The sequence below is a fragment of the Carassius gibelio genome, chromosome A4, assembly GCF_023724105.1.
Source record: "Carassius gibelio isolate Cgi1373 ecotype wild population from Czech Republic chromosome A4, carGib1.2-hapl.c, whole genome shotgun sequence".
In the NCBI taxonomy this organism is placed as follows: domain Eukaryota; kingdom Metazoa; phylum Chordata; class Actinopteri; order Cypriniformes; family Cyprinidae; genus Carassius; species Carassius gibelio.
The window spans coordinates 36,481,712-36,508,778 of record NC_068374.1 but is presented as its reverse complement, the minus strand read 5'-3'; the positions used below and the strand labels follow the sequence as shown (position 1 = coordinate 36,508,778).

The window sequence follows — 27,067 nt, the reverse complement described above, 5'->3', positions numbered from 1 at the left end:
TCAGCCGCGCTCTGCGTGTTCGTCCTCTGCGCGCGCTTTCCGATGGATTTTATTTGTGGGGGAAAATATGAATTGCTATTATAAAGCACGGATCTCAGCGCTGCGGGGACGTAGTGCATGATTCGAGCTCTGCACCGCTCACGGAGTCTGCCTCTCTCCGGTGGGACACACGGCGCCTGTGCTATGTATGTGCGAGGAGTCGCTTTTCCTGGAGCCCTTGGATGAGCACGTCGGCTGAGCTAGTATGATAGCCGTCTCTTTCAAATGCCGATGCCAGATACTGCGGAGAGTGAACAAAGGTACGGTCTCGGTTTGTTTTCATCCTTCGCTATACCATATATGCAGCCCTCCCCGTTACGCGAACGCTTTCTTGTATGATATATGGACGTTTACGCAGGGCATTTAGACGCAGAGTGGGTTCACCGGAGCGCCGCGGAATAAAGCAGCGATGGTCATCAAGCCTCGTGCCATTGTTTTGAAATGCTCTCGCATGAAGCCAGGGGCAAAAAAAAAAAAAAAGACGCACTGGAGTCCCCCTCACCCCACCCCCCCACATATTAATATTTAACAGTAGAGTGCTGTAGTTTGGTGGTCTGCTTAGTGCATTTGTCAGAGAACAGTGCTGCTATCTCTCTTTTCTTTTCCTTTTTTTATTTGCCTGACAGCTTCTCCCCATTTACCTGAAGGCACACTGATTCGTGCTGTGGTTTGGGAATAGTGTTTGTCTGTTGGATGAGAAGCTTTCCTGATCCTTGTGTGAAACACAGGCTGGGTTTGTTTTAAGCATCTCTAGTGGAAACTTAACTGAATCGTGATGAGTTGCGTGTCATGTTACATTTTGACTGGTGGGTTTCTTTGACTGAAGGTTTTTTTTCTTTTCTTTTTTCGATTCCCCAATGTTCAATGAGGATAAATAGTGTTTTCTATGAGAGGACTGCTACGCCAGTGAATTATTTTGGTATATTTTCCCCTTGACTAGTAGAGGTTTGTGGGAGTTAGCCAACTTGGCATTGCTTAAGAGATGTGAAATGGTGAAGTTGTCATAAATACTGCAAGTTGTCCTCCCTCAGGGGAAAACAGTTGACCTCAATAAGATAAGTAAATACACAGTTGGCAGTGTTAATAAAAAAAGAAAAAGAAAAAAACCTCTCAGCCAAAACGAAGATCCCTTTCATCCGTGGACAAACCAGTCTCTGTCTGGATGGAACTGATTTCTGTGTGTACTGATTTCTGGTTTAATACAGGTGTCTGGTGTAAACTTGGGGCAGCAGGTGTTCATTTCTGATTTCCCATGATGCTGTTGTGTCAGTCATATAGTTTCCCCTATGAGTTGTGCCTCCTGCGGTTTAATGCATCAATACAACCTGGCTGAATATGTCCCAAATTTGTCTTATTTTTATTTTTTTAAGATATGACACAGATCTGTTGTGGATGACAGTGTGAACTGCGGAAATCACAGTGAATCTGACGTTTTCAGTTCAAATCTGATACACTTTCAAATGTGGAGAACAATGTTTCAAAGTCTGGAAGCCAGGCATGAAGAACTTCTTCATCCATCTATATAAAAGATTATGCGGTATTATGATTGTATGTAATATTATTATGTAGCATCTTGGTGTATTTCACAATTAGCATTTTTTTTTTTATTTCTTAAATTCATCTTGAGCTCCCTGCAGTCTGATGCATTTAGTTATTCTCGGTTTACAGTCTTAAAATGCATGTGTTTAATAATTGTTTTGATAATCCAACATTTAGTATAGTATAAAAATATGTACTCTTCCTTCCATTTTAAGTCTGTGGAACTGGAAAATATAAGACATAATGTCATATTTAATGATATTTTACCATTTGATGTCATGTTGAATATTCCTGAATAGGCTGTTTAATGTTTGTGGGTCATTTTAGGGATGGCACGTTTAGACTTGTGTCTTATATGAGGCACATTTCAAAGGTCACGTAAAGAGCCTCACACAAAAAAAAAAAAGCAACTTTTGTGAATGTAGCTTTTCATTTGAACTGTGTGTGCGTGTGTGTGATGTTAGACATTCAGGTAGAGCCATCGGAGTCATGATGAGTCAGCGAGTAATCTGTCATAGGTGAAATGAAAGCATATATGAGGAATAACTTATTCAAGGCAGATGATGTCAGCTAATGGACACTGATGCTGAGGCTTCAGGAGATTGATGCTTCCTGGACACAAAAGTTTAAAGCAATGTGTAATCTTCACTACATCAGAAAGTTGCTCTGTCTGGTCATATTAGCCAATGTTTTGCAATATCAAAAGCCAACAGTAAGAAGCAATGAGATTGAAGTAAAGGATAATCAGAGGGTTCTTATATCGCCTTGAAGGATAATAACAGGCTTAATGTACAACAGTACATGACTACTTACCACATAAATGGACACATTTATTCCTTATCCGACCAATCAGAATCAGGTATTCCAGAGATCAGTGTAATAATCTCACTAACATTAAATATTAACATTCTTTATTGGTATCCGTGGTTCCAGGAGGAACCTTTAACATCCATGGAACCTGTCGTTTCCTCAAAGGGTTCTTGAGATTTAAAAAAAAAAAAATTATGTTCTTCACACTGAGAAATAAATGTTATTTATGGAACTGTTCTCTGAAAGGTTCTTGGAGTCAAAAATGTTTTTTTCTCTGGTTCATCTTGCTGTAAAAAACCCCTTTGTGACCTTTTTTTAAGATTTGAATAATGTAGACTGTTTCATCTTTTTTTTTTTACTCTCATCAGGGTCCATTGCAGCTAGTTGTTGATGAATTGTCATCTCATTTGAGATTGTCTAGTGTACCTGGGCCTAAGCCGTGTGCAGTATTTGTCTTGGTCAAGGCATTCATGGTTTTATATCTCTGTTACACATTTGCAGGCATTCAGTCAGAAAATTAGAAAGAAGCACAGGGTGTTGGTTTCCTCTTCATTTTACTGAACAGAAAAAGAGAAATGTTCTGCCTAAGAACAATATTAATTAGAAGATTTTTGCCAACCTGAAAGATTGGATAATACTGACAGGATGTTGATTAAATTAATGTACTCCATTTTTTTTTCACCAACTGGAATAAACATGCCTAGCTTCACCTCTGCAGGTGCTCTGAGAGCTGTGCCAATTATATTTTAGTTGCATGTATGGTAATAAGTCGAGCCAACCGCTCTGCCACAACTGTACAGCTTTCAAGGGACACAAGGCGGGCAGAAATATCTGGCTATATTTCATACACTAGTCACAGGAAAAATGTCTGTTTGCTTTGTAGATTGTATATTTGTGCTTGTGTGGGAGTTTGTATGCTCATATGTTTCAGTCTGTGAGCTTATGTTCACATCCAGGTTTGTATGTCTGGTTGTGGCAGAAATATCACACCATACCTACTGTAGTAATTGGTATGCAAATCGCTCCCTGACTCTGATAAGGGACATTTTCCATTTCCAGTCTTCAGCAGTCATTGGGTACACTGTAACCCTTTTGCATTGAGCTCAGTGGCTCAGGTTACTTGCTTCCTGACTGAAAAACTATTTAGAATTCAGTTTGTAGAGCTGCATTAAGGGAACCAGCTGATAAGCTCCAATTCACACCAGATAGAAAGACAAAACACACACCTACTGAGCGAAAGCAACTGCACGGGCAAAAATGATCAGCCATTGAATATCCTGCTACCTGCATGAACTAAAAGGTGCATAATTAAATAGCCACTTTTATTGAACAGTGTTAAACATTAAATCAAATGCATAGAATAAAAAGAAAAAAATTTTTTAATGACATTTCGCCCATTAACAAATTTCTTAAGATCAATAAATGAACTTGTTGGTCAGGCAATTGAACACTAACTGGTTCAGTGATATGTACTTTAACACATCCCTAGGATTCAACTGCCGTGCAGCCGCATGAGCATCACACCTTTTTCTGGTTTCATTCACACACCAGAGGAGCTATCGTGTTTTCAGAAGAGTCCACGGAGCTTCAAGCTCTTTCGCCAGGTTGAAGTTTGAAAAGAAATGTAACAGTTTTTATTTTTTTCCTCCGGAGATGAGGATGCTGCGTTCACCGCATCTGGCTCTTCTTCATTCTGCTGGCACACGTCTGTCCTGATCTCCACCGCTATCCCTTTGAACAGCCTCAATCAATCCTTTTACGCTTGCTTGACAGCTGGATTTAGTGCCAGGAAGAGGAGGTGGTGAAGGAGGTGCTGTTTTGGCTCTTTTGCGTTATGGGCGCATGTTTTGAAACTGTAAAGCCTAGAGGTATTACGATTTGACAGCTTTCAGCGAGTGTCCTATATTTAAATCATGGCATATGGAAGGGAGGAAAGGAGAACAGAGCTCATTAAGCACAAGTTAAGGGTTCTGGTGTGTCAACCTTCAGCCTTTGCAACCAGTAAAATGCATGTCATGGGAAACAAGTGGACCAATTAATTTGATTTTTACCTTTTCTGATGAAAATATGAGAGCTTCTTGCCTGAGCAGTATTCTCTGGACCAATTCCAGGGGGTTGCTGTGTGGTTACTATTGCAGTCTGGGTGGTTTTACGTTTGCTTTTAGGGTGCTCTGGGTCCCTTTAGTTAACTCTCATTCACACTGCTAGCTTGTACCTCAAACTGACCCAAAAGTCAGTTATTTTTAATTAGAGTTAACAACTTTTGAATGATTGGGTACAAAAATGTTTAAAATGTTGTGTTGATTGTGGTCCACTGCAAACATATTAACCAAAAAACAATTACCAATAATATTTTTTTGCTATTATTAAATACATGTGTTTGTGTGTGTGTGTGTGTGTGTGTGTATAGTCAAAATTTAATGATATCTTGCTTTCACTAGCAGTACATCTCATTTGAGATCAAAACCATTGGTCATAGCCACCAGCCATTCAGTGCAAACAAAGCTGAAATCTATTGAATTTTGTCACCAGTTTTATAGTCCACCAAATGAAAATTGAGTGAGATTACATAGAAAATGTATTTCACACCTCTTATGTCAGTAGCACAATAGTTAGGCCTACTGTACGTGTTTTGTAGTTGGTGGTTTGCTCGTGTTCTGCTTCAGCAGGGCAGACTGTGGAAGGTTAAAGTAAATAATTCTTGTCAGCAATATCAGCTTTGTGACGTTACCTCCCTTGCATGGGCCGATGAAGTGTCAGGGCGTTGGTTGTTCAGCTGATATGTGAGGCGATCAAGGCGACGAGAGTCTCTCAGACTCCATTGCGTTTTCAATCAGCCCTGTCTTTTTCCAGTAGAATGACCTTTGTGCCTAGAGGAAGTCTGTTATTTTGAATGGACTACACTCTGTACACTCGCTGTACTTTGCAGCCTCTGTGTAATTTTTCCCCAAGGGTATGAATGTCACAGAGTTTTCTAAAGGTTAAGTATAGGTTTTTGGTGCTACCTCAGATGGGAGACAGATAAGCACCCCTCCGTCTCAGCTCAGGCTGGGATTAAATATCACCTCAGTTTGAGAAAACACCTAGTGTGCTTCTGAGACAGGTTAATAATATAGAAATATACCCATTAATGGCAGTCCTTCCTCAGCTGTCTCTTCTCCTGGGTCCAATTAAGTCATTTCCACCCTTGTGTCCAATTTTGGCAGGACTTGACGGCCTCCAGCTGGTCTTGAAGCCTGCTGCAGGATCGGGTGGCCAATGGAAAAAGTCTGCTCTGGTATTATGATGTCCGTCAACCCTGGACTAGGCTCATTCTACAGAGAAATCACAATCAATTTAGTGAATAGCTATTCGGTTAAGCTCCGGTTAAGTTGAGGGTCCTATAAACACGTTGTACCAGCACACAAATAAGCAGTCCTGATTCAGAACAGAAGCCTTCATTAGCCTCATTACATGCAAGACTTGCTTTGCTTTTGCTTGTGTCAGCTGCTCCGCATGTGTCCTCGGGCCATGCTGTGTGTGTGTAGCTAATTTCCCCAAATTCATGTACTGACCCTGAGTGCCAGAGCTTGGGCTTCTAGTTTACTTAATTTTGTGGTGTCAGCGGTGTTTCTCGACAGGTTGTGTAATGCTTCGCGTGTCGTCTGATTGGCTAAGCTGCCTGCAGGGTTTAATCATCTGCTTCCATATGTCTGAATAGTAAAAGTGAAACTGTCATGGAAACCAAACACAGTTAGATAGATGCAAACATGAACAGCAGGTGTGAATAAAGTGTCAATAGATTCTTTTGGCTAGTGGTGCAATCTAAATGCACTTGTTTTGGTACAAATGCATTAATTCTCACCAAATGGTTAGCTAGAGTAAAAAATTAATTATGTTTTTTTTTTTTTTTTTGATAAAAAGTGCACTGCACTAGTTATTTATTAATTTATTTAGCTGTGCTTGTTTGTAGGGCTGCATTTTGTGATTTATACATCAATAGTTGTTTTGTTAAAATATATTTAAAAAATAAAGATTTAAGAAAAATAGAATAATAATAATAATCAATCGTTTTTAATCATGTTTTTATATACAATTATTAAAAGAATGACTAATAATAATATTTAATGAAGAATTAAATAATATTTAATTAATAATGATGATTATGATGATAATTATTAAACACTAATTCACAATACTAATATTTAACACTGTCTTAATTTCTTAAAAAGCTTTTATTAAAGTAAACAGCAGATAGACAGTCAAAAGTTATTTTACAAAGTTCAAAAAGTTTCAGGCTTTCTTCTCCAAAATGTCCCATTTAGGTTCTCACAGTTACTTGCCATTTCTTTGTAATTGTGAAATTTACTAGCAATTTCGAAGCGAAAATTGTTTCTACACCATTGTTTTATTTATTTTATTTTATTTCAGGCCTTAAGGTTTTTCTTTTGTCGACAACAGATGATTTATAAGCACTTCACATGACAAGAACTGGAAGATATTTGGAGCATGTTATGTTACCAAATGCTGTGCTTCGGAAACAAAGGGGAGGGGAAGATGAGGTAGAGAGGTAGGTGTGTGTTTACTGTTGTTCTCAGTCTTCTCTCCCGGTTAGGATTCCTCCAGAGTTGGTGGAGTGAGAGAGAATAAACTATTTGTTCCTCTTGCCCAGTGAGCAAGTCTCCCCCTTCATCATCATCTTTCCTTTAATTGATGTATTTTTCTTCTACACTCAGGAGCACTGAAGCTGTGAGGCGATGTTTAACCATTGAATCAATAAGTGATGTGTTCAGGAACTTCAGATATTTGCGAAATGCACATTTAAAGCAATAGTTCACCAAAAACTTTTAACTTTTATATTTTATAGATATAGATTGCATGTCATGTAAATTCGGTGGAAGATTCATAAGATTTATTCAGTCAGTAACTCCTTGGTTTGTGAATCTTATGAGCAATCCGGCTCATAAGGGTCATTTGATTTACTTTTTTTGTGTGAACTCATCCTTTAAATACTGAAAATTATCTTTGTGGGAGATTTATTTAAGTTTTACCCTTTGGACACATAGGGTACATTTACATTTTCACCAACTGAGAAAATCTTGACATTTTTGAACACACATGGTGCTGCGATATCACATTTTCTTAAAAACACTGTATTACCACGGCTGGCAGCAGTTTTCTTCTTTTAAAACACAGTGCTGCACCTTCTTTTCTTGGAGGTCAAAGAGTCACTTTCATTAGATTCATTCATTTGGCTTCTCATGAATTTCTAACGTCTTGCTGTTTGAATTGGAGCTTTTAAATGGATAGGCCTTTCCAGTACTTCAAACAGCCAATTACCCACTGCATTCGCCTTCAGTGGGAGCTGGAGCACCTCTCACCTGCTCTGCAGATAAGCTTCAGAGAAGAACGGCATATGCAGTGGGCCGAAATGAAAGGTAGAATCACTCAGAAGAACCTAGCAACTTATCCACAGGAGGAAAGCTGCCGAAGGGTTGACTGCTTGAGATGGTTGGTGACACTATGGGGAATCTCACAAATGAAACGCTGTCTTGCACGAACAGTCATATTTTAATCTCTCCCAGGGGTCCCACTTACTTCCTTTTATTTAAAAAAAAAACAACATCTAAATTATGTGCAAGTACATAAGCACTGTGCTGTTCAACTGCTTTTCTTTAATATGCTGGAAAATCACAAGTACACAAAAACTGAAGTACTGCAAAGAAATAAATTGTTTGAGGGCACTTTTTTCTCTATTTATCTTCTGATATTTTTTTTTGTGATTTTCTGAGAAGAAGTCCTTGTCAGTGCAAAATGCATCAGATAGTCAGTGAATTAGTTAAGGGTTTGTGACTTTCATTCAGACCCTCTCTCTTTTTCCTTATTTCTTTTTCTTCTCCCAGAGATGCCACTCTCATCCCAACTGTAGTACCACCTCATCTGAACCAGCAGTGGTTGAGTGTGACAGGAACTGACTGCTCAGGCCACCCGTGTTAACATTTCAGGGCTTTTAATCCCAGCCTCTCCACTTAGAGGTGAATACGAGCAGACACTCCTCCACGGTGCCCAGGAGGATTCTGGGATTGTGGCTCTCTTTATGTATGATGCAGTTCCATTTTTTAAATCTAGATTGGTGAGCTTTGTCATCCCACTTTACGCAGACTGAGATCACAGCTAAAAATAATAGAGCCGTTCTTTCACTCTCCCCTGGGGTAGTTCTGGGCTCGCTTCAGTCTGGTTTTAACCAGTACTTGAAGTCGTTTTGCATGAAAATGCTTTCTTATTGAGGACAGTTGAAATGTTTCTTTGAAATGTTCTCATCTAGAGCAATAGCATGTCATGTTATTTTTGAAGGCCGTGTAGAGAAGGCCACAAATTTACCACATGCCTGGCATTTGTATGCTTGTTGCCATTTGTGACGCAAATTATTTAGTCCACTAGCAGGGGTTGCTGGGAAAAAATGGAAGTCTGTCAAGTCTGCAATTTGCAGAAGTTCCAGATCTTTAAGGAAGTGTTCCTGTACCTTGCTTTCGTGTCCTTCACAGTATGCATGAGCGAGCATGCTGTGACCTGACAGGATGACGCCACTTTGCTTGCATCTCTCATCTTGTCCCATTCTCTCTCTCTCACTCTTCCGTGCACAAACTTACCCTCTTGCTTCCATTTTCCTTGTGCTGTAGCCCAACATTTCTCATCTCACTTCGGTCTGTGTTCATTCTTGTCGCCTTGAGACTCAGGGTTTTATTTATTTATTAATTTCGCCACCTGTCGCTCGCAATGCTGATTTTTCTGTCTTCAACCATCCTGGACTCTTACTGGTGGAATAAAGCAAGCGTACTTGTTGATCTCTTAAAAACTTTTTTTTTAATGTAGTTTTATTCCATTGGACTGTACAACTATTGGTTTGCGGGATCTCTAATATAGAGTGCATAAGTGCCCTGGGCTTTTTCTTTGAATAAAGAAGGAAAAAGTAAAGTGTTGGGTCATCATCAGCACTTTTAGTACACCCACTGCCGGAGAACCTACCGGTGCACTCATCCGAACAACATCCTGCTTCTCCGAGCCCGTAGGTGTGTGCGTATGAGTAGTTTGTGTGTGGACATTTCCATGTGTCGGCTGAACCATGCAGAGAACAGATGCAGGACAGCTGCTGAGGTTGAAGATCTCTGGCACAGTTAGTCTTGGTTTCTGGAGGGCGAAGTGGATTTCAGACGACCCCTGGGTGTTGTAGAGAGCATTTACCCTATGGCGTACCTGTGTGGTGTCAGCAGAGCTTTCCGCAGTGACGTCGGTGAGTATCGCCGGGGATGGCGACACTGGGAGAATGAGTGATTGGATGCTGAAAATAGGCTTTGGCTAATACGGTTAATATCCCTCTGTGCTGCTTTGTTTTCTCTAAACGGCTAAATCTGTCAGAATAGGGATAAAATGTTGGTGTGAAAATTGAATGTTAAATGTGGAAATTGTGTTATCTTGCACGCTCCCCAAGAAATAAAGAGTATGTCTTCATTATTATATTTTGAAGGTCTTTGATCCTGAAATGGATTCATATTCAGTCATCCAGCTATGCGGTCATGCCTGAATTTCATCTACATAATAATGTACGAATGATCCGAGAGACATGGCTGTGTCAGCTGCTTGGTTTGGCTGACTGAGCTTTTGTAATGTTGGATTGGTTGCTCTCAAGACTTCTCACACATGGTCTCAGTCTGTCATTCGGTGTAACAGACTGCTGAACAGCTAATGTTCATGCCCAAAAAAAAAAAAAAACTAAACAAAAACCTTGAATTTTACTGTTTCTTTTCCCTCCCTTAAAATGTGAGCAGTGCTTGCCTGTGTAAAAGTCACTGCCACAATGCTATTTTACTGTCCACCAGACAAACTTTGTTAGTCTGACCTCAGAAAAATAACTTTAACTTCACTTTAATAAGTCTTTGTATAACTTGCTCTGTTACTATGTTTTTGCCTTTTTTGTTTTGTACTGCTCTTTTATTATTGTTATTATTATTATTATTATTATTATTATTATTATTAGTTACCTAAGTACTACATGAGCAACCCTAATTACAACTTTCATTAAGCGACAGTTAATTTGCACTAAAATTAATTTCTTACTTAATTTCATTCAAATTTAATGCAGTACATAATATTGAGATGCCTAAATTTAATATTAAATAATATTTCATATTTAATTTTTTTCTTTGTATTTAGATTTTAAATGCCAGATTTTTGGACCCCTTCATATCTGTTTAACATGAATGTGCCAAAACAATTAACTTAATTTGCATTATGATTAGGTACTTGAGTGTAGACTACATAAATTCTACATTTATCCAACTGTGAATTTCTGGAATGGGTGTACCAAATATCCATCATCTGCCTCTGTGGAGTGGGAGATTTGTATTTTGTGAGGATTACAAAGGCTTGTGTTCCTGGTGGTCTACATTCAGTTCCTCACTGCGCATGTGTCTCGTCCTGGTCTTCTTATTTCTGTGTGTGTGTGTGTGTGATCTGCATATCACAAGCACTGAGGCTTTAATTTGAGGGCTGTGTTACATGTGATGGTGTAACCTAGACAGACGAGAGCCACTTTGTTCAACACCTTCTCCTCGGACGCCAAGATGAGCCTCTCCCTCACACTTATTCAGGATTCAGGATAAGAGACAAAATCATTGAGATCCAGCAGCTTTTGAATGCCACACAATTCACTGACACTGAGATGGATTTGTGTCTCAATCTCAATAATCTGGGGGGAAAAAAGATGTGCCAACTGTTTATATATAAATATTTTCCAGATATCATATTCTTTTGACTTATTAATATAAAAGCCAATTATTAAAATTGCATGAATGAGAATTCACATTGTTTTCTAAATGAATGTTAATAATCTCATTTTATTCATTCGTGCACAAGTTTCATGCCTTTAATTAATTAATAGAAATTTTTATCAAATGTCAACTCGAATCTTTCCCGGATGTGTACTGGACATTTGCCAATCATTTAGTCTGTATTACAGTGTTATTTATTATTTATATAGTATATGTATTTGTATTGTCATATTTTTATGTTTTAAAAATATTACATAATTTTTGTTGATATTTTCATTTATCTGTCTAAATTTTGGAGGTTCTTTGCATCAAAAATTATGAAATCTCTAGCTTTAGACTACCCAAGTTTGGAAAACCGCTTTTGCAATGAACAAACAATCCAAATTTGACAAATGGACTTGGTCTACAGCAGAAGTGCTAGTGCAAAAAAAAAAAAATATATATATATATAATTCATGCAGGAGGCCATGTTGCAACAGTGTTTTATTGTATAATGAATAAAAGCAGCTATCGTCATTCAAAGCAACACGCTCTGATATAGGAGCGAAGCCTTGGGCCACTATATGGAAAACACCCACATGCTGTTTTACACGTCTTCGTAGGAGAAGTCCATGAAATGCTTTGAAACTTTTGTATGTAGGAGCATTTTGCTGATGGATTATTCTTGCTTTTCACCACATGAAAACAAATAAATCTGCTTCCACGCTGTCTTCAGTGTTGATTTTCCGAAATAGCACTAAGCGTGTTTGAAGACGATGATCAGATTACTGAAATAAAGGTAAACTTCATTCCATGGTGCCTTGGGTTTAGAACCTGTGGTAAATTCAGAGAAATCTGATTCCTGGATGTGCCGATAATCCATTTACTGACCCCTCTGTCAGTCTGGTCATCACTTGCTTTCACTAAATGGCTTGAAGATCTGAAGGTCTGTGTGTCATCTCAACACATCAGCTAGTTCATAGACACTGTGGGCTTACAGCTGCATTGCATTTTATGCATTTTAAACGAGTCTGTCTTCTCTGCTCTCTGGGGAGATGCAAGCAGTCGGCTGTCGTCATAGTCTGCGAGCAGTGCTCTTTTTTATGTAAGGACTACCCAGCAGATTGTATTGGAGGAAGGTGGGTAAACTGGATTGAATCTCCAATTCATTTCAAATCTATTGGCAATTAACTGGCAGGTTCAAATCGACTTGTCTAACAAAATAAAAACAAACTGCTGCTACATGTTCCCTGGAAAAATCATTTAGAGGAACAGAGCACATCAGGTTCTGTCAACATATTGGTTTTTGGTAGATCCTGTAAAGGATTTTTTAAAGTATTATTGTCGATGTTTATTTTTAACAGATGATATTGCATGTTTATTTGTGGACTTATCTCATTTTTAAATAATTTCTGCTTTCATCAAGTGCTAAATTAAAGGAATAAAGCTTACTATATATATATATATATATATATATATATAGTAAAAAGTACTCCAAGTACTCCAATCTCAGAATTAATTACTTATACACATTTATTTCTGTACAAAATGTTGAGATGCCAAAATAATCACAACATTGATTTTACATTTAAACACTATTTTAGTTTTAGTGATTTGTGTTTTTTATGTATTATATTTTATTTTTCAATTTCTACAGATAAATTACAGTAGATTTATAAGTTATTTTTATTTCTTATTTAATCAAGGTTTTTTTTTTTTTTTACAAATACTAAATAAACTGGAACTTTCTTTAAACTGGAAATTTAAACTGGAAATTTATTTTTCTTTATTCTTTTTAAACCGAAATGTTCCTGTTTTACTTTTTTTTTCCCTCTGGTGTCTATTAGATTTTAAATCCCAGATTTGTCATTGTCTTTTGACTTTTGGAGCTCTCTGCATGTTTGTATAGCAGGAAAGTGCTTTTGAATTTCAGCTCCATCTCCATGAGTACAAGCACTCTTTCATGCTTTAATTTCACATAGTAATGTGGCTTTAGTAAAGTGGACATTCAATAATTTAACAAGTTGGTGCATTTGATTTGACACAGAAATGCCCCAGGAGTTGCTGTTAACTGACTGAAGTAAACGGAGAAGACTTATTTCTAATTCCCTGTGGTCTTCTGAAGGTTCCTGTTAATTTTGACCTCCCCTCATTTCCATGGAATGACTTATTAATGAGAGGGTATTTTAATACATCCTGATTCAGAGCTTTTTCTGCCTTTTGATCAGAAAAAAATAAAGCAGGAGTGGGATGTTACGTTCATTCGGGGCTCTTGTGCAAAGTGACTTGTGTCCAGCCTATTTACCACACTAAAGACAAATTAACCAATGAATGTGTTTAGGAATGAATTGGTAAAAATAATATCAGACGCTCATTTAAGTGATGCTAATGAAGCATAAACTGTGTCCCTCATTCATACTGTATAGTCTGTATACATACTGTATATCAATTTTTTTATATTTCATCATATTTGCATGATATTTCATAATGTTTTATCAGTGTTACTAAACAAGTTTGGAATTTTTTTTTTTTTCAAATAAATTACTAACTCATGGAGATGGGAGTTGAAACACACACTAATTTTGAACAGATTTCAAAATCACATAAATTTGAAATTAAGATTTTTAAATGTTTTTGAAAGAAGTTTCTTATACTTACCAAGGTTATTTAATAAAAATACCATAGAAACCGTAATGTTGTGAAATATTATTACAGTTTCGAATAATTGTGCTATATTTCAATATATTTTCAAATATGATTTATATCCTGTACCAAATGGGCATATTAAAATAATTTCTGGAGGAGCATGTGACACTGAAGACTGGAGTAATGATGCTGAAAATTCAGCTTTGGCATCATGGGAATAAATTACATTTTCAAATATTTTCAAATAGAAAACTGTTATTATAAACTGTTGGAATATATTATATTATCACTGCCTTTTCTGTATTTTTGATCAAATATATGCAGCCTTGGAGAGAAACATTCTTTTTAAAAAAAACATTAAAGAACTGGATTATTCTAAACTTTTGGCCACCAGTAATATCTGTTTATCGACACACGATTTAGCAATTACATTTTTAGGCAATTATTAGTATATTCATAAAATTCTCCCTTGAGCAGCTTAAGATCATTATGCATGACCTTATCTGCATATAATTTACATATTTGCATTGCAGACAAGACACATTAACAGATACAATGGTGCATTAACAGTTCTAGAAAGGCAATAATAGTCATGGATTAATAACCATCATCTCTCAACTGTATCATATTAACTTCTAATTTAAGTGCTCCATACTACTTACTACATACTAATTAACATCATACTAAATATAGTGCATCAATTCTTATGAAAAAGGATTTGTTCAGAGTTCTCACCCTAATTGCGAACAAGATTAATAGTGAAAGTGACGTGACATTCAGCCAAGTATGGTGACCCATACTCGGAATTCTTGCTCTGCATTTATCCCATCTAAAGTGCACACATACAGCAGTAAACACACACACACCGTGAACACACACCCGGAGCAGTGGGCAGCCATTTATGCTGCGGCGCCCGGGGAGCAGTTGGGGGTTCAGTGCCTTGTTCAACGGCTCCTCAGTCGTGGTACTGAGGCTGGAGAGAGCGCTGTACATTCACTCCCCCCACCTATGATTCCTGCCGGCCCAAGACTTGAACTCACAACCTTTGGATTACGAGTCCAAATCTCAAACCATTAGGCCACGACTTAATAGCGTGCCTCACCAAGCAGATTGCCGTCCACTTATGTTCAGAAATGATGGGATATAATGAAAGGATGTTTATAATTGTCATCCTTTTCCTGCTGTATACATTTCCATCCAGTCTCGTGGGCACTGATATGATACGTGTGATCTGCTGTTGAGTCTGGCTGCGCTTTGCTACTGCAGTCAAAGCAAACAGCTGTCCCGCTGTTCTTTAAGGGCTTCATAATGACGGGACTCCCCGCTGTCTTTGCTCGGTATTCCACGGCTATAAATCTGAGCACACAATCGGATAACCTCAGCTGGAGCTGCTCACACTCAGAGAGAGCGGTGATGCACTCACCATATATCACAGACGGGTGGCCACTGTTCTCTTTTCAACATGTAGGACTGGCTGGGGAGAGCGATGTTGTTGTCTGTGTGCCTTTTTAATACATTTAAGCATGTGTGTGAAGAGCTGACAGCTTCTTGTTCAGTTGACTGTTGTTGAAGGCTACGTCTCTGAGAGTGTGTTGGTCATTGTTATAGCTGTGTCTTTGACAGCTATTATTTCCTGTGAAGAACGCCCCCTTGTCTTCAGCGCCTTTTGATTTTGTGTGTATTGCTTGCATGTGAACATAAGGACAAGGTTTTGCTTATGAAAACCATTGTGGTTTTCAAATGTCTTGGTTTTCTTGTTTTTCAGATGAGGGGCCCTACACTAAACACTCCAATCCCTCCAGGCCACCAGATGGTGCTCTGGCCATTAGGAGACAGAGTATTCCAGGTACAGAGCACAATGTCTAACCTGTCTCTGCAGTAATAGTGTAAAATATGCTGGGTTTTATTTGAAGGTGTGATGTAGTATGATTCTCGAAAAGTGACAGATAAAAAAGTGATTGTTTATCATTTACAGTGTACATTGACCAATGTGCCGCCATTTTTGTGTAACATCATACACTATTATCTCAAAAGTTCTGTTAAAAGTTTCATGTAGAAATTTGGAAATTGAAATGTTGACTTGAACTCAACATTAGGCACTACTCGGCAAAATAGTTGTTGTTTATTTCAGGTGGCTGTTTCAATGGCTGTTGTTGTGTCATGTTAGCTTAGCTTATCTTAGCTTAACCTTCCAATGCTTCTAGCTCGATGAAGCCTTATATATTTTTTTTTTTTCAAACAGGATAGTGTTTATTTTAGATGCTGTTGTTACCAGTGTTATAGTAATATTTAGTTTATTTAGTATATTTAGTTCTATTTAGCCTTCATTAATTTTTTTCTGAATTTTAGATTTAATAACTTTAGTGCTTAAACTTATTTTAAATCAAGTTTGTTGCAAAGGGAACATACTGTAGTAAAAAAAAAATGTTTTTAAGCTTTTTTCATCTAATTTAATCTAATAATATATCTAATATATTTAATTTCACAACATTTCAATATTTTACATATAAGTGTTTTTGATTAACCTTGTGGCGAGTGGGGCGGGGCCGAGAGGCGTGGGAACGAGGAGTGAGGCCAGGTGTAGTGATTGGAGATGAGCTACACCTGAGCCCCACCGCTAGTATCGAGTCCCACGCCTCTCGGCCCCGCCCCACTCGCCACAAACCTTTTATACAATATCTTTACATTATTTAGCATATGCTTCTGGTCAATGTCTGAACACATTTGACTGAATTTACTTTTATCATGATTATTAAAGCATTTGTAGCGAGTGATTTCTGCTTAAAGACTTTTGTAAAGAATTGTGCCCCTCCTGTGTTAGTTGAGATCTGTTTTGAAGCGGAGCACATTTCTATGCTAGAGGTAAAAATATGTCTCGGAGGGTGTTGAAATAAATTTTCTGTATAATCTCTTAGTATGGAGCTCTAAGCACATCAAACCCATCTTCAGAAGCGGCTAGCGTTTAGAATGAAGGCTTTGGGGCCTCGTGCCCACGTTCTGATGTAGCTCCATACCGTGGGCATGGGCTTTTTGGACTGCCATATTAAAACATCCATCTGAAGACAGATTGGGAGCAGACTGTGATGCTCCTGCTGAGTTCGGTGAGATGGTTTTGCAGTTGAGGGTGCCAGAGATGGTGGCACTTCTCATAATGCTTCCTAAGAAAATCACTTACTTTTTTTTTTTTTTATTATTATTATTATTTTTTTTATTATTGTCCGTTACTGACTTGCTCAAGGCCTGAGCCTTATCTAATCACAATTAGTCACTCTAAAATTTGCAACATATTCTGATGATAGAATCTTTTATAATGGCTTTTAATTTGTTCATTTGCATTATGCTTGAATTATTTAGTATTCCATACATGTTGGATAAGTTCTGTTTATATGATTTGAGGGAATACTAATAATTAGAATACTAAATCACTAAGTTTATATCTTGTTTTATGCAACAACAAAAAAAATAATGCTCATGAGTTGTTTATGAATAATAAAATCAATTTAAACAAAGGATTGAAAGTGAAGCATTAAGCTGAAGCGTGACTAGAGCCGAGTGGCTTTATTTAGAGAGACAGAAAGAACAAGCTTCCCATGCTTAGACTCTCCAAAGACTCTAAATGCATCTGGTAAGTGTAGATATCCTGAATTTTTAAAGTGTTAGTTTTAAAACATTTATATGCTGGGAAAGTGGGAAATGGATTCATGTAGCAACTAATGATGAATTTTGTGCTGTGCCCCTCAACCTGAGACTATTTAGGAATTCATTTCAGATTTCAGAATTGATTTGAAGGCAATTTCAATTTTGGAATTTGAACTGAGGTAGCAAAGGGTGCATTTATTATAAAAAATAAATAAATAAAAACATTTTAAATGTCTTTACTGTCACTTTTGATTTTGATCTGTCATGATTTAATGTGTCCTTGCTGAATAAAAGTACTAATTTATTTTTTTTAAATCCTACTTGAACAGTAGCTTTCAAAAACATTAATTTAGTTAGTAGCTTTAATGCATTAAATTTCTCTTTATCGTTTCAATTCATATTCCAGTTCAACACCTTTTTGCGGAATTCAATTCTACAATCCAGTGAATGAACTGAAAGTAAACCATATGTAAAATTCTTGAAAATAACAGTAGCAAAACAAAGACATCTTGGCTAGAAAAGCCTGATGACTTCATTTCAGATTCAACAAGTCTCCTTTCTCTCTTTCCAAGATTCTATCTCTGTGTTTTTATAACGCTGAGAGAGACGCCCAGGAGAGTCACTCAAACCGCTGTGAAATAATGCTGAGAATGGCTGAAGTCTCTCCATTCGTGCACCTTCACTGATCTCGCTGCACATTTAAATCTCCTCGATTAGTCCTCTGCGTTGTTATTAATATGGATGAGGGGATTAGCAAATTGTTACTTGGAATTTCGCAAATGAATCCACCAGGGGTCGTGTTCTCTAACTGGTTATAATCACAGCATGTTTTAAGCAACATACAGAGGAGCTGAGGCCTGCAGTGCAGGAGCATCCCAAAGCTCACTGGGCTGCTGCTGAAGAGATACGGACGCATCATTCATGTACTGTATAGCCTCAATTTCCTGCTACCACACGAGCTCACGCTTGTCCCTTGGCATACACATCTCCTTTTAAATGCCATGTTTGCATTCATTGGGCAGGCACAGAATGAGTGAAAGAGACAGGCTGCTGACAGATGAGTTATCTGTGGATGGCAGTGGACGCTAGCTTGCAAGCTGAAAATGTTAGTGCATTAAAGTGATTTAGCACTTTCAGAGCTGCATGTAATGCAGGGTGCAACCGCAGAGGCGTCTAATAATTTGGCCTGAGGTCCGTTATCAAGCTGTCGAAGGTGTGAAAGCTTAATGGAGGTTTTGGCTCATTTTAAGGGCTGTTTGTGGTGCTTTCTTGTGAGCGGAGTTTCTTAGGGAAGTTTTGTTGTTGGGGTTTTCTTCAACTTCAGACACTTTTATATCCCCAAGGTTTTTTTCTTATTAAAACTTGCAGAAGGTCACATTAAAAAGGTCTTGAAACTTTTAACCCATGATTGATTCATTTTTTTTTTTTTTACTTTTAAAATGTGTTTGTATTTAATTATTTTATCTAATTGTACTTTTATCTAAATAAAGAGTTGAATAAACAAATATGTTTGATGTTTAGAACATTTTAAATGTCTTTTATTGTCACCTTTGGTCAATTGAATGCATCCTTACTTAATAAAAGCATTTATGTATTTAAATAAAAATACTGACCCCATTTTTAATAGAGTAAATGTATTTATAGACTTAAATGCATGCTTTATTATTTAGAATAACTGTATATATAATATACAGACAAATGCTATTTAAGAAAGTAGCCTTAGCAAGTCAAAATATATAATTTTCCGCATTCATCATTGAAATCATCAATGATTTTTGGATGAAATGGCCAACTCCTTTGTTGACAATGTTACTTCTTACAATCCTCTGTGATGTGTATTGTTAAACATTGTGAGCAAACTAATTAAATGAACTACTGAGAGTGTAAATATAATTAAGAGTTAAATGTGGCCAAAGAGTCCAAATGTGGCCAAAGTCGAAAAGCAAACCTGGTTTCTCTGAGAGGTTTAAAACTGAATGTCAAAGGCAGATGAGTAAAGAGATTGTGAGCAGATGTGCGGGCTAGTACTTCATACCTCAATGGTGCAAAATCCATGATAAATGCGCTGAAACTTTTTTTCTCCCAGAAGACCCTGTTTGTTGCAGGAGCCAATAGATAGTATTTTAATTTGTGTTTTGTCCTCCTGCGGAGAAGTTAGTGCAGCATACAAATAAGAACAGGCAGTTTTTCACACATTAAGACAGAAATTTTGCCTTTTGAGTATTAAAATGACGTCCAGAAGTACTTCTTGCTTGTGGTTTGGGTGATATTAAAGAAGTGCATTATTGTGGTGTTTATCAACTATTCTGATTATCTCTAAATGATCTCTGTTCAGGGATATTGATCTCTGTCTCACATACAACTTCAAAATGATGTCCATCAGAAGGAAAATCAGCCTTTAAGAACCACTGTTTGTCAATTTTACTGGACTGAATAGAGTTTGATGACACAAAAAGGGAATTGCGTGTCTCAGTGTAAAAGTCTGCTTGACTGAACATCATCAAAGAGAGATGCTGTATTATTTAAACACCAGATCGTTTATTCTCAGATTGCAAATATCAAATTAAATTTTTTATTTGATTAGTTATATAATTTTTCCTCCCTCTGAAGGGCCGGTTTAGAAATTGTTTAATGAATGCAATCTTTTTTTCCATCCATGTTATAATTGAAGCAATTGTTTATGCATGTGTTTGTTTTTATATCCTGTGAATGGTTGCTAGCATCAACCATTAGTCATTCCTGGTTCTATATTGAATTATGGCCCAATTTGTCATTTTGACTGCTAAAAGTTTCAATGGTGGATAGCCCATTCATTGCTGAGCCCACCTGCTAGTACGCCTACAGCCTTCATAGAGAGTTAAACCGTGAACTGACAGCGGGCATTTCACCAAATGTTTTCATAACACCTCCAAGCAATGTCACAGACACCTCGCTGCTGTCCCTGCCTGAGCTTTTCATAGAAAACAGAAGTATTTTCCTGCATACTGTATGAGGTTCGCAGCTGGTGGCGAACAGTAGGGAAAAACACAGCTAAATGTGACTCTAGACCACAAAACCTAAAGTCTTAAGTTTTTCGAAATTTAGATTTATTTACTGAATAATTAAGCTTTCGATTAATGTATGGTTTATTAAGATCGGACAATATTTGACCAAGATAAAACTATTTAAACATCTAGAATCTGAGGGTGCAAAAAAATCGAAAACTGAGAAAATCTCCTTTAAATTTGTCTAAATGAATTCTTAGCAATGCATATTACTAAACAAAAATTAAATTTGGATATATTTACGGTAGGAAATTTACAAAATATATTAATGGAACATGATCTTTAATATTCTAATTATTTTTGACATAAAAGAAAAATCTATAATTTTGACCCATACAATGTTTTTGTTTTTTTTGGGCTATTGCTAAAAATATTCCCCAGTGATTTCAGACATAAACATAAACATAATTAGTCAGTCTTTAAAAGAATGGGGAAAGGTTGTCTTATAACTTTTACTGTTTGCATCAAGGTTGTGCATCCAATCAAGCTGTACAAAATTTATCATATACTGTATTGAATTATATACTGTTTTGTCCAAATAAATAAAATCATAAAATACTAAAACCCATCATTTTATATGGGAATAAAGGTGGATTTATTATTCATTTTGGTTTTATTTTTTTATTGAATATCATTGCTATTCATTTTGACATTTACTCAAGATTACATTTAACATGGTTAATTATTATATAATTTAGTTATTATGTTGTCAAAATAATTAGCTTTAAGTAAGCATTAGACAATGGAAAAAGGTCATCTAAATGTAAAAATACAGCAACTGAGCATGTTCAATTACATATCCAACATTTGCTTAGTAATATATATATATATATATATATATATATATATATATATATATATATATATATATATATATATATATATATATATAGCATCCCTAAATTACATTACATTTGTGCAATTTATGGAAATACATTTTTATTAATAACAAATATTTTTACATAATATTATTAAAATAATGTATAATTAATAAATGTATGTTTAAAAATGTAACTTAACTTTTGGACAATAAATGATAGAGTGTTGGTTTGCTTCTTGGACTGAAGGATTATTTTTTATTATATTTTTTTCCTGTGTTTGGTTGGATTTTTCAGTGCATTATCTATCAAGTATGCTATCTGGATCAGTCTGTGATCGCAGATTAATGTTTTCTGCCACAGATTGAAAAAGTGATAAGTGTTTTAACCTGCAAGTGCCTCAAATGGCAAGGTAGACGTCTATATCTTGCTCTCTCCATCACCGACTCCCATCTGTACTTTTATCTCCTGCTTTGTATCATTCTCGCACATGCTGTGTCAAGCGCTATCTTTCTGTCTCTTCCCCTCAATACCCGTCTGATGGGCATAGCATTCGATCCAGCCACAGAAATCTGTCAGCTTTGAGAAAGCCGATGGCCAGTCTCATTACTGTAGCAACATGGCAAAGCAACACTCGCTCTGTCTGCCTCATTCAAACAGGAAAGGTGGGAGAGAGGACATAGAATGAAATGAAACCACGAGTAATGGGATCAACTTATCAACTTCCACACCTGTCCCAGTGTAGCCCTCAAAGCACAGCTCATTAGATCCCAGTGGCCCTTTTTCTTGCTCTGGGCCGAGATATTACTCTGAACCCTCAGTGAACTGAGAGAACCACGCTTTCCCCAGACAGCTTAAGACAGAGCTTGTAATATGACCATGGCATACTGTGCCACAAATTGTTTGGATATTGAATGACCCCACTGGGCCCCCCGGTGCAGCTGCGTGACAGGGCTCACAACATGCATGAAGGATGCATTGGCTTGGAGGGTATTTACGAAAAAGAAACAGTTCAAAAAGACATTTCGCAACCAGAACTATGAAATACATTTTATTATAAATTCACCTAATGTTAATCTGTTAAAACACTGTAGATGTGGCATTTTTAACTATTTACCACATTTCAAGGGAGTTAATTTAATGCTGCCACAAACCTCCGAAATATATTCCCAGTATATTCCTCACCCGAATGTGAGGAGAGAAATGACAGCAACATTGATGATTTGTCCCACTGTCATTTTTTGCTGTCAGGCGAATCCCCAGCAGTGTAAGGTTATTTTTAATCAAATTATTTGATGAAAGCTGAAGGCAAATTCAGCAGTTATTTTACAATTAATTATCAAAATACTGGCACACAACATGAGGCCTGTTTATAGATTGAACTCCCGTTAATATTGATTCTAATTTTTTTCTCTCAAGACAAGATGTTTTGCATCTATCATGCCCAAACACACAATCACACACTAAATTATTCATCAGTTCCTGTTGGCACATTATACAGTAAGTTTGATTTCTCTTTCAATTAATTTGATGTCTTTGAAATATCAGTATGTTTGCCCTGCAAGAGCCCTGCTAATGTATGCATATGAACCCATGCTAACCTCCCTCTGTCCTGGGTCACGTTTCACGTTTCTCCCTTCCCATTTCCATATGGCAGCGGTATCGATCTGAGACCGAGTGCAATGTCATATCTGTTTCTTCCCCTGCTGAGGTTACGGGGCGGGTGATTTGCATGTAAAGGTTTTGCAGTTATGGATTTTAAAGCAAAAATAAGTTGATGGATTTGTAACAGATGACCATGATTTCATTGTCAATGCAGAAACTGTGTATGCACTAGTGTATGCATGCCGAAATGGTTGTGCTTCGACCGATATTGAAGCATTGCAAGAAATGTACATTTTAACCAATCAAGATGATACACTTAGTTCTGTTTGTGCTTGTTTTAATCATTTAAGTATTGTTTTTTTTTTACTCTCAGAGCAGAAACTTTTCAAAATGCATCTCAGTGAATGTTCCACCCACTTTAACAAATTACAAAATTAAAAGCAAGGCTTAATTTTGGCATATTTGCATGTAGTTTATAAACTTGGATTGGTGTGAAATGCTTTCAAGTTCAAAATTAAGTCACTCCATTAATGTGCTTTCATGTTCTATCAGTGGTGTTTACCCAGAATATTTATGAAGCTTTTTTGTTGCTAAAGAAGAGCAAGTGTCTTTCATTATAGGCTTTAAGCACCAAAGAGGCTCTTTTTGTAGACTGTGTCCCGTTATTGCTGTCGTCCTGCGGTGAGATGCTCAGCAACTCTGTTCTGTCAGTAGCCTCAGGGGGGTTTACAGCCTCGTCACTTCTCACTATCTATCCCGCCACAGAAAGACATATTGAGAGAGGAAAGGAAAGCGAACAAACACATATAAATCCATCTTTTCCTTCTTCCAGGCAGGAGAGAGGGATTACAAATCCCTTGTTTTTATTTCTTCTCCAGCTTAGACAGCTGATGTAGTGATGGCAGGGTGTCTGAGAGGGAGGGAGAGAGCGCCCTGCGTGCACAGATATGCAGGATTCTTAACTGTGACTTTGACGATCCCACTGAGGGATTGAATGACAGCCAGTCGATAGGGGAGCAACGCGTCTGTCCTAACCTGTCCAATCTATGCAAGACGGTGAGAAAGATAGTAAAAATAAGACGGAATGATTTAAGGGAAGCAATTGGAAAAAATACTAAAAATTTACATTTTTATATGAAGCTAATTCAAATTGTGAAATAACCCTAAAAGAACTTAAAAATATTTATAACACTATAGTTAATTTATGTTTGTGAGAATAGCAAAATAAAGTAAACTGTCATATTTTATTAGCATTTTCTAAACTGTAGCTAATAAAATTTGATAATGTGTGAAATAATAAAGGTGTCTGAATACATTTCAGTGTGTGTGTGTATGTGTGTGTGTGTGTGTGTATATATATATATATATATATATATATATATATATATATATATATATATATATATATATATAGTTTTATTTTGTTTATTTTATAATTATTTCATAATAACATTTTATGTATATGTGTGTGTGTATATATGGTCATTTATTATATTTATAATATTAATTTATTCATAATTTATAATATTGCTTTTTTTCATCTATTCATTTTTATTTCTTGTTTTTATTCATTTTTTCTTTATTTTAATTATTGTTTTTAATCCGTTTTTTTTATTTACTGAATTAAACATTTTCCAAGTGAAGATGTTCCCAGGTGTTGTCAAAGAAGGTTTTGTCAGTTTCCGCGCACCTCTGGGGAAGACTGTGTCCTTGACCTATTGCTAAGTGCAGACACACACACACACACACACACACACACTGAGCACCCTAGAGTGTATAACTAATTACCAGCTAGGGTAGAACGACACAGAGAGAAAGAGAGAAAAGGAGTGTGTAAAAGAGGGCCAGACTGGGACGCCTGATCACAATCATTTAGAGGAGAGTGGGGTATGGCAGCGGCTGGCCTCCTCTGCTCCTGTAACCCTCTCATCTCCTGTCTCTGCTCTTCCTCTCACATTTCCCCCAATGATCCTCTTCCTCATCCCTCCTTCTGCATTGCAGATGAGTTTAAGGGCACCAGCACTGTGGAGCTGATCAAGAAGGAAGGCACCACTCTTGGCCTGACAGTCTCCGGAGGCATCGACAAAGACGGCAAGCCCCGCGTCTCCAACCTGCGCCAGGGCGGCATCGCTGCCAGGTCAGTATTAGCAAGGTTGAATTCGGAATACACTGCGGCTCTTTGAAAACAGTGCTGTGTTTTCAAGATGTCTGACATCTCCGATTCAAAACTCGGGAAACATTTAGAAACAGTATTTAGTGTTGTTTGCTAAAGCTGTTGTTGTTAGAGTGAAAATTTGAACCCAACTCAAATTTTTAGCACATAACTCTTCCAGCTTCAGGCATGAGCAATGTCTGAAATCTTTGTTTGGCATTTTAGGGAACAAAAAATTCCTTAGACTTACACTGAAAAGAGGTACTTAAGTCATTATCTAGCGAACATAAATTTGGGGTAGACTTAAGTAAGGCACCTAGCAACTACCCTAGCAACCCCATAGCTCAGTGTAAATACATTTAAAATGCCCTAACTTCATACTGTAGCAATCACTCATATGAACTGTACATTAGCGTTGTTGTGGCTAGTTTTGTACAGCTAGCAAGCACCAATCACATATTCTTTAGAAAATATAAAAACAACTTTCAGTTCAGTCTTGTAAGATGCTAGTTTGCAGAAATTCACCTCGAAGGCTTTGTGTTGTCAGGTTTTTGTTATCTTTTTGTGTTCATGCTAATAATTTTTGCTAAGACATCAATAGACAGGCCCAGAGAGATCAATGTTTACATAGTCGTGTTGGAGCATTTTCTGGGAAGTATTTTCTGTGTGTGTGCATAGTTTTTTCTGTACACAATGTCACTCTCTTTCTCTGTGTGTGTGAGAAGGTAGACAGAATATTTTAATCAATACTGCATTAGCCAGAACTTTCTTCCCATTTCCCTGTTGGCTGTCAGGCATGGCAGACAACCTACTGTTCGCTAGTGTATCAGCTCTCCCCTAAACACACATACCCACAATCCTCAGAAAAAGGATCCATACTGATATCCCAGAACACTGAAACACTGCACGTAGTATAGTAAAACCCGCACACGCTTTATACCCTCTTCTTCACAGTCACAGATACTTTTCTTCCTCAAATCAATTGTTCATATTTAAACGTTTCACTGCGTATCAACTCTTATATCTTATTACCACAGAGACACTTGCCCTTATAATTTTACTCAAGCTGAAATAAACTGCCTAACATCACACTTGTATTTCCAGAATCTGTTGACAATCAGGCCGTCTTGTAAAACGCGAGAGCTTTCATCTGAGTGTATGTGTGTCAGAGAGAGAGCGAGATGGAGACTGGAGCAGCCTGTCTTGATCTCACTAGATGCTTTCTTAGAACAAAGTGTTCCCTTCATGGGCTCAGATCAGCTATCAAAGCGCCTCCGAGCTCGACCTGACTCCATCTCCGCCTTATTTTCATGCCTGTCTTTATTGCTTCTCTTTATTTGTTTGCTCTTTTCTCTCCTGCCTATTCACTGTTCTTTCTTCCTTCTTTCAGTTATGCAATTTCCTCCTCGCACATTTTCTCCAGCAAATGCGTAGAATCTATTTCTCGGTCTGTTTCTTTGCAGGAGTGACCAGTTGAACGTAGGGGACTACATAAAGTCCGTGAATGGAATCAACTTGACCAAGTTTCGTCATGATGAGATCATCAGTCTGCTCAAGAATGTGGGGGAGAGGGTCGTCCTGGAGGTCGAGTACGAGCTGCCGCCGGTCTGTAAGTGAGATTAGAAAATCAACTGTATCACTTATTATAACAAAGCTGGAGTACTGGATTCTGTTTGGTCAGTCGCAGCATTCTGCAGGTAAATATGTTGAAAAGTAAACACTAAACTGTATGTTAAACAACTAAACACAACTGAATGTTGGCCCAGGAAACTGATTTTCTATACATGGGATCCTTTCATATTCAGAGTACATATTTCAGATGTACTTTATATTAATGCTTAATATAATATAATATAATATAATAATTTCTAATTGTAGTACACGTATAATAGTACAAAAATCTACTTAAATGTGTGCATATGTTTGTTTATTATATATAAATTACGCATTTATATTTTTATATAAATAATTGTGCATATTTACTGTATT

The 27,067-nt window shown here is 37.1% G+C and overlaps 1 protein-coding gene across 1 annotated transcript; it reads left to right on the top strand.

Moving 5' to 3' along the window:
* Positions 1–26,695, top strand: LOC127971240 (glutamate receptor-interacting protein 1-like). The gene is made up of 4 exons (XM_052574143.1): positions 1–299; positions 15,586–15,666; positions 24,928–25,063; positions 26,542–26,695. The coding sequence occupies exons 1-4, from the start codon at positions 245–247 to the stop codon at positions 26,693–26,695; spliced, it is 426 nt and encodes a 141-aa protein (XP_052430103.1). The 5' UTR covers positions 1–244.
* The last annotated feature ends 372 nt before the right edge of the window (positions 26,696–27,067 follow it).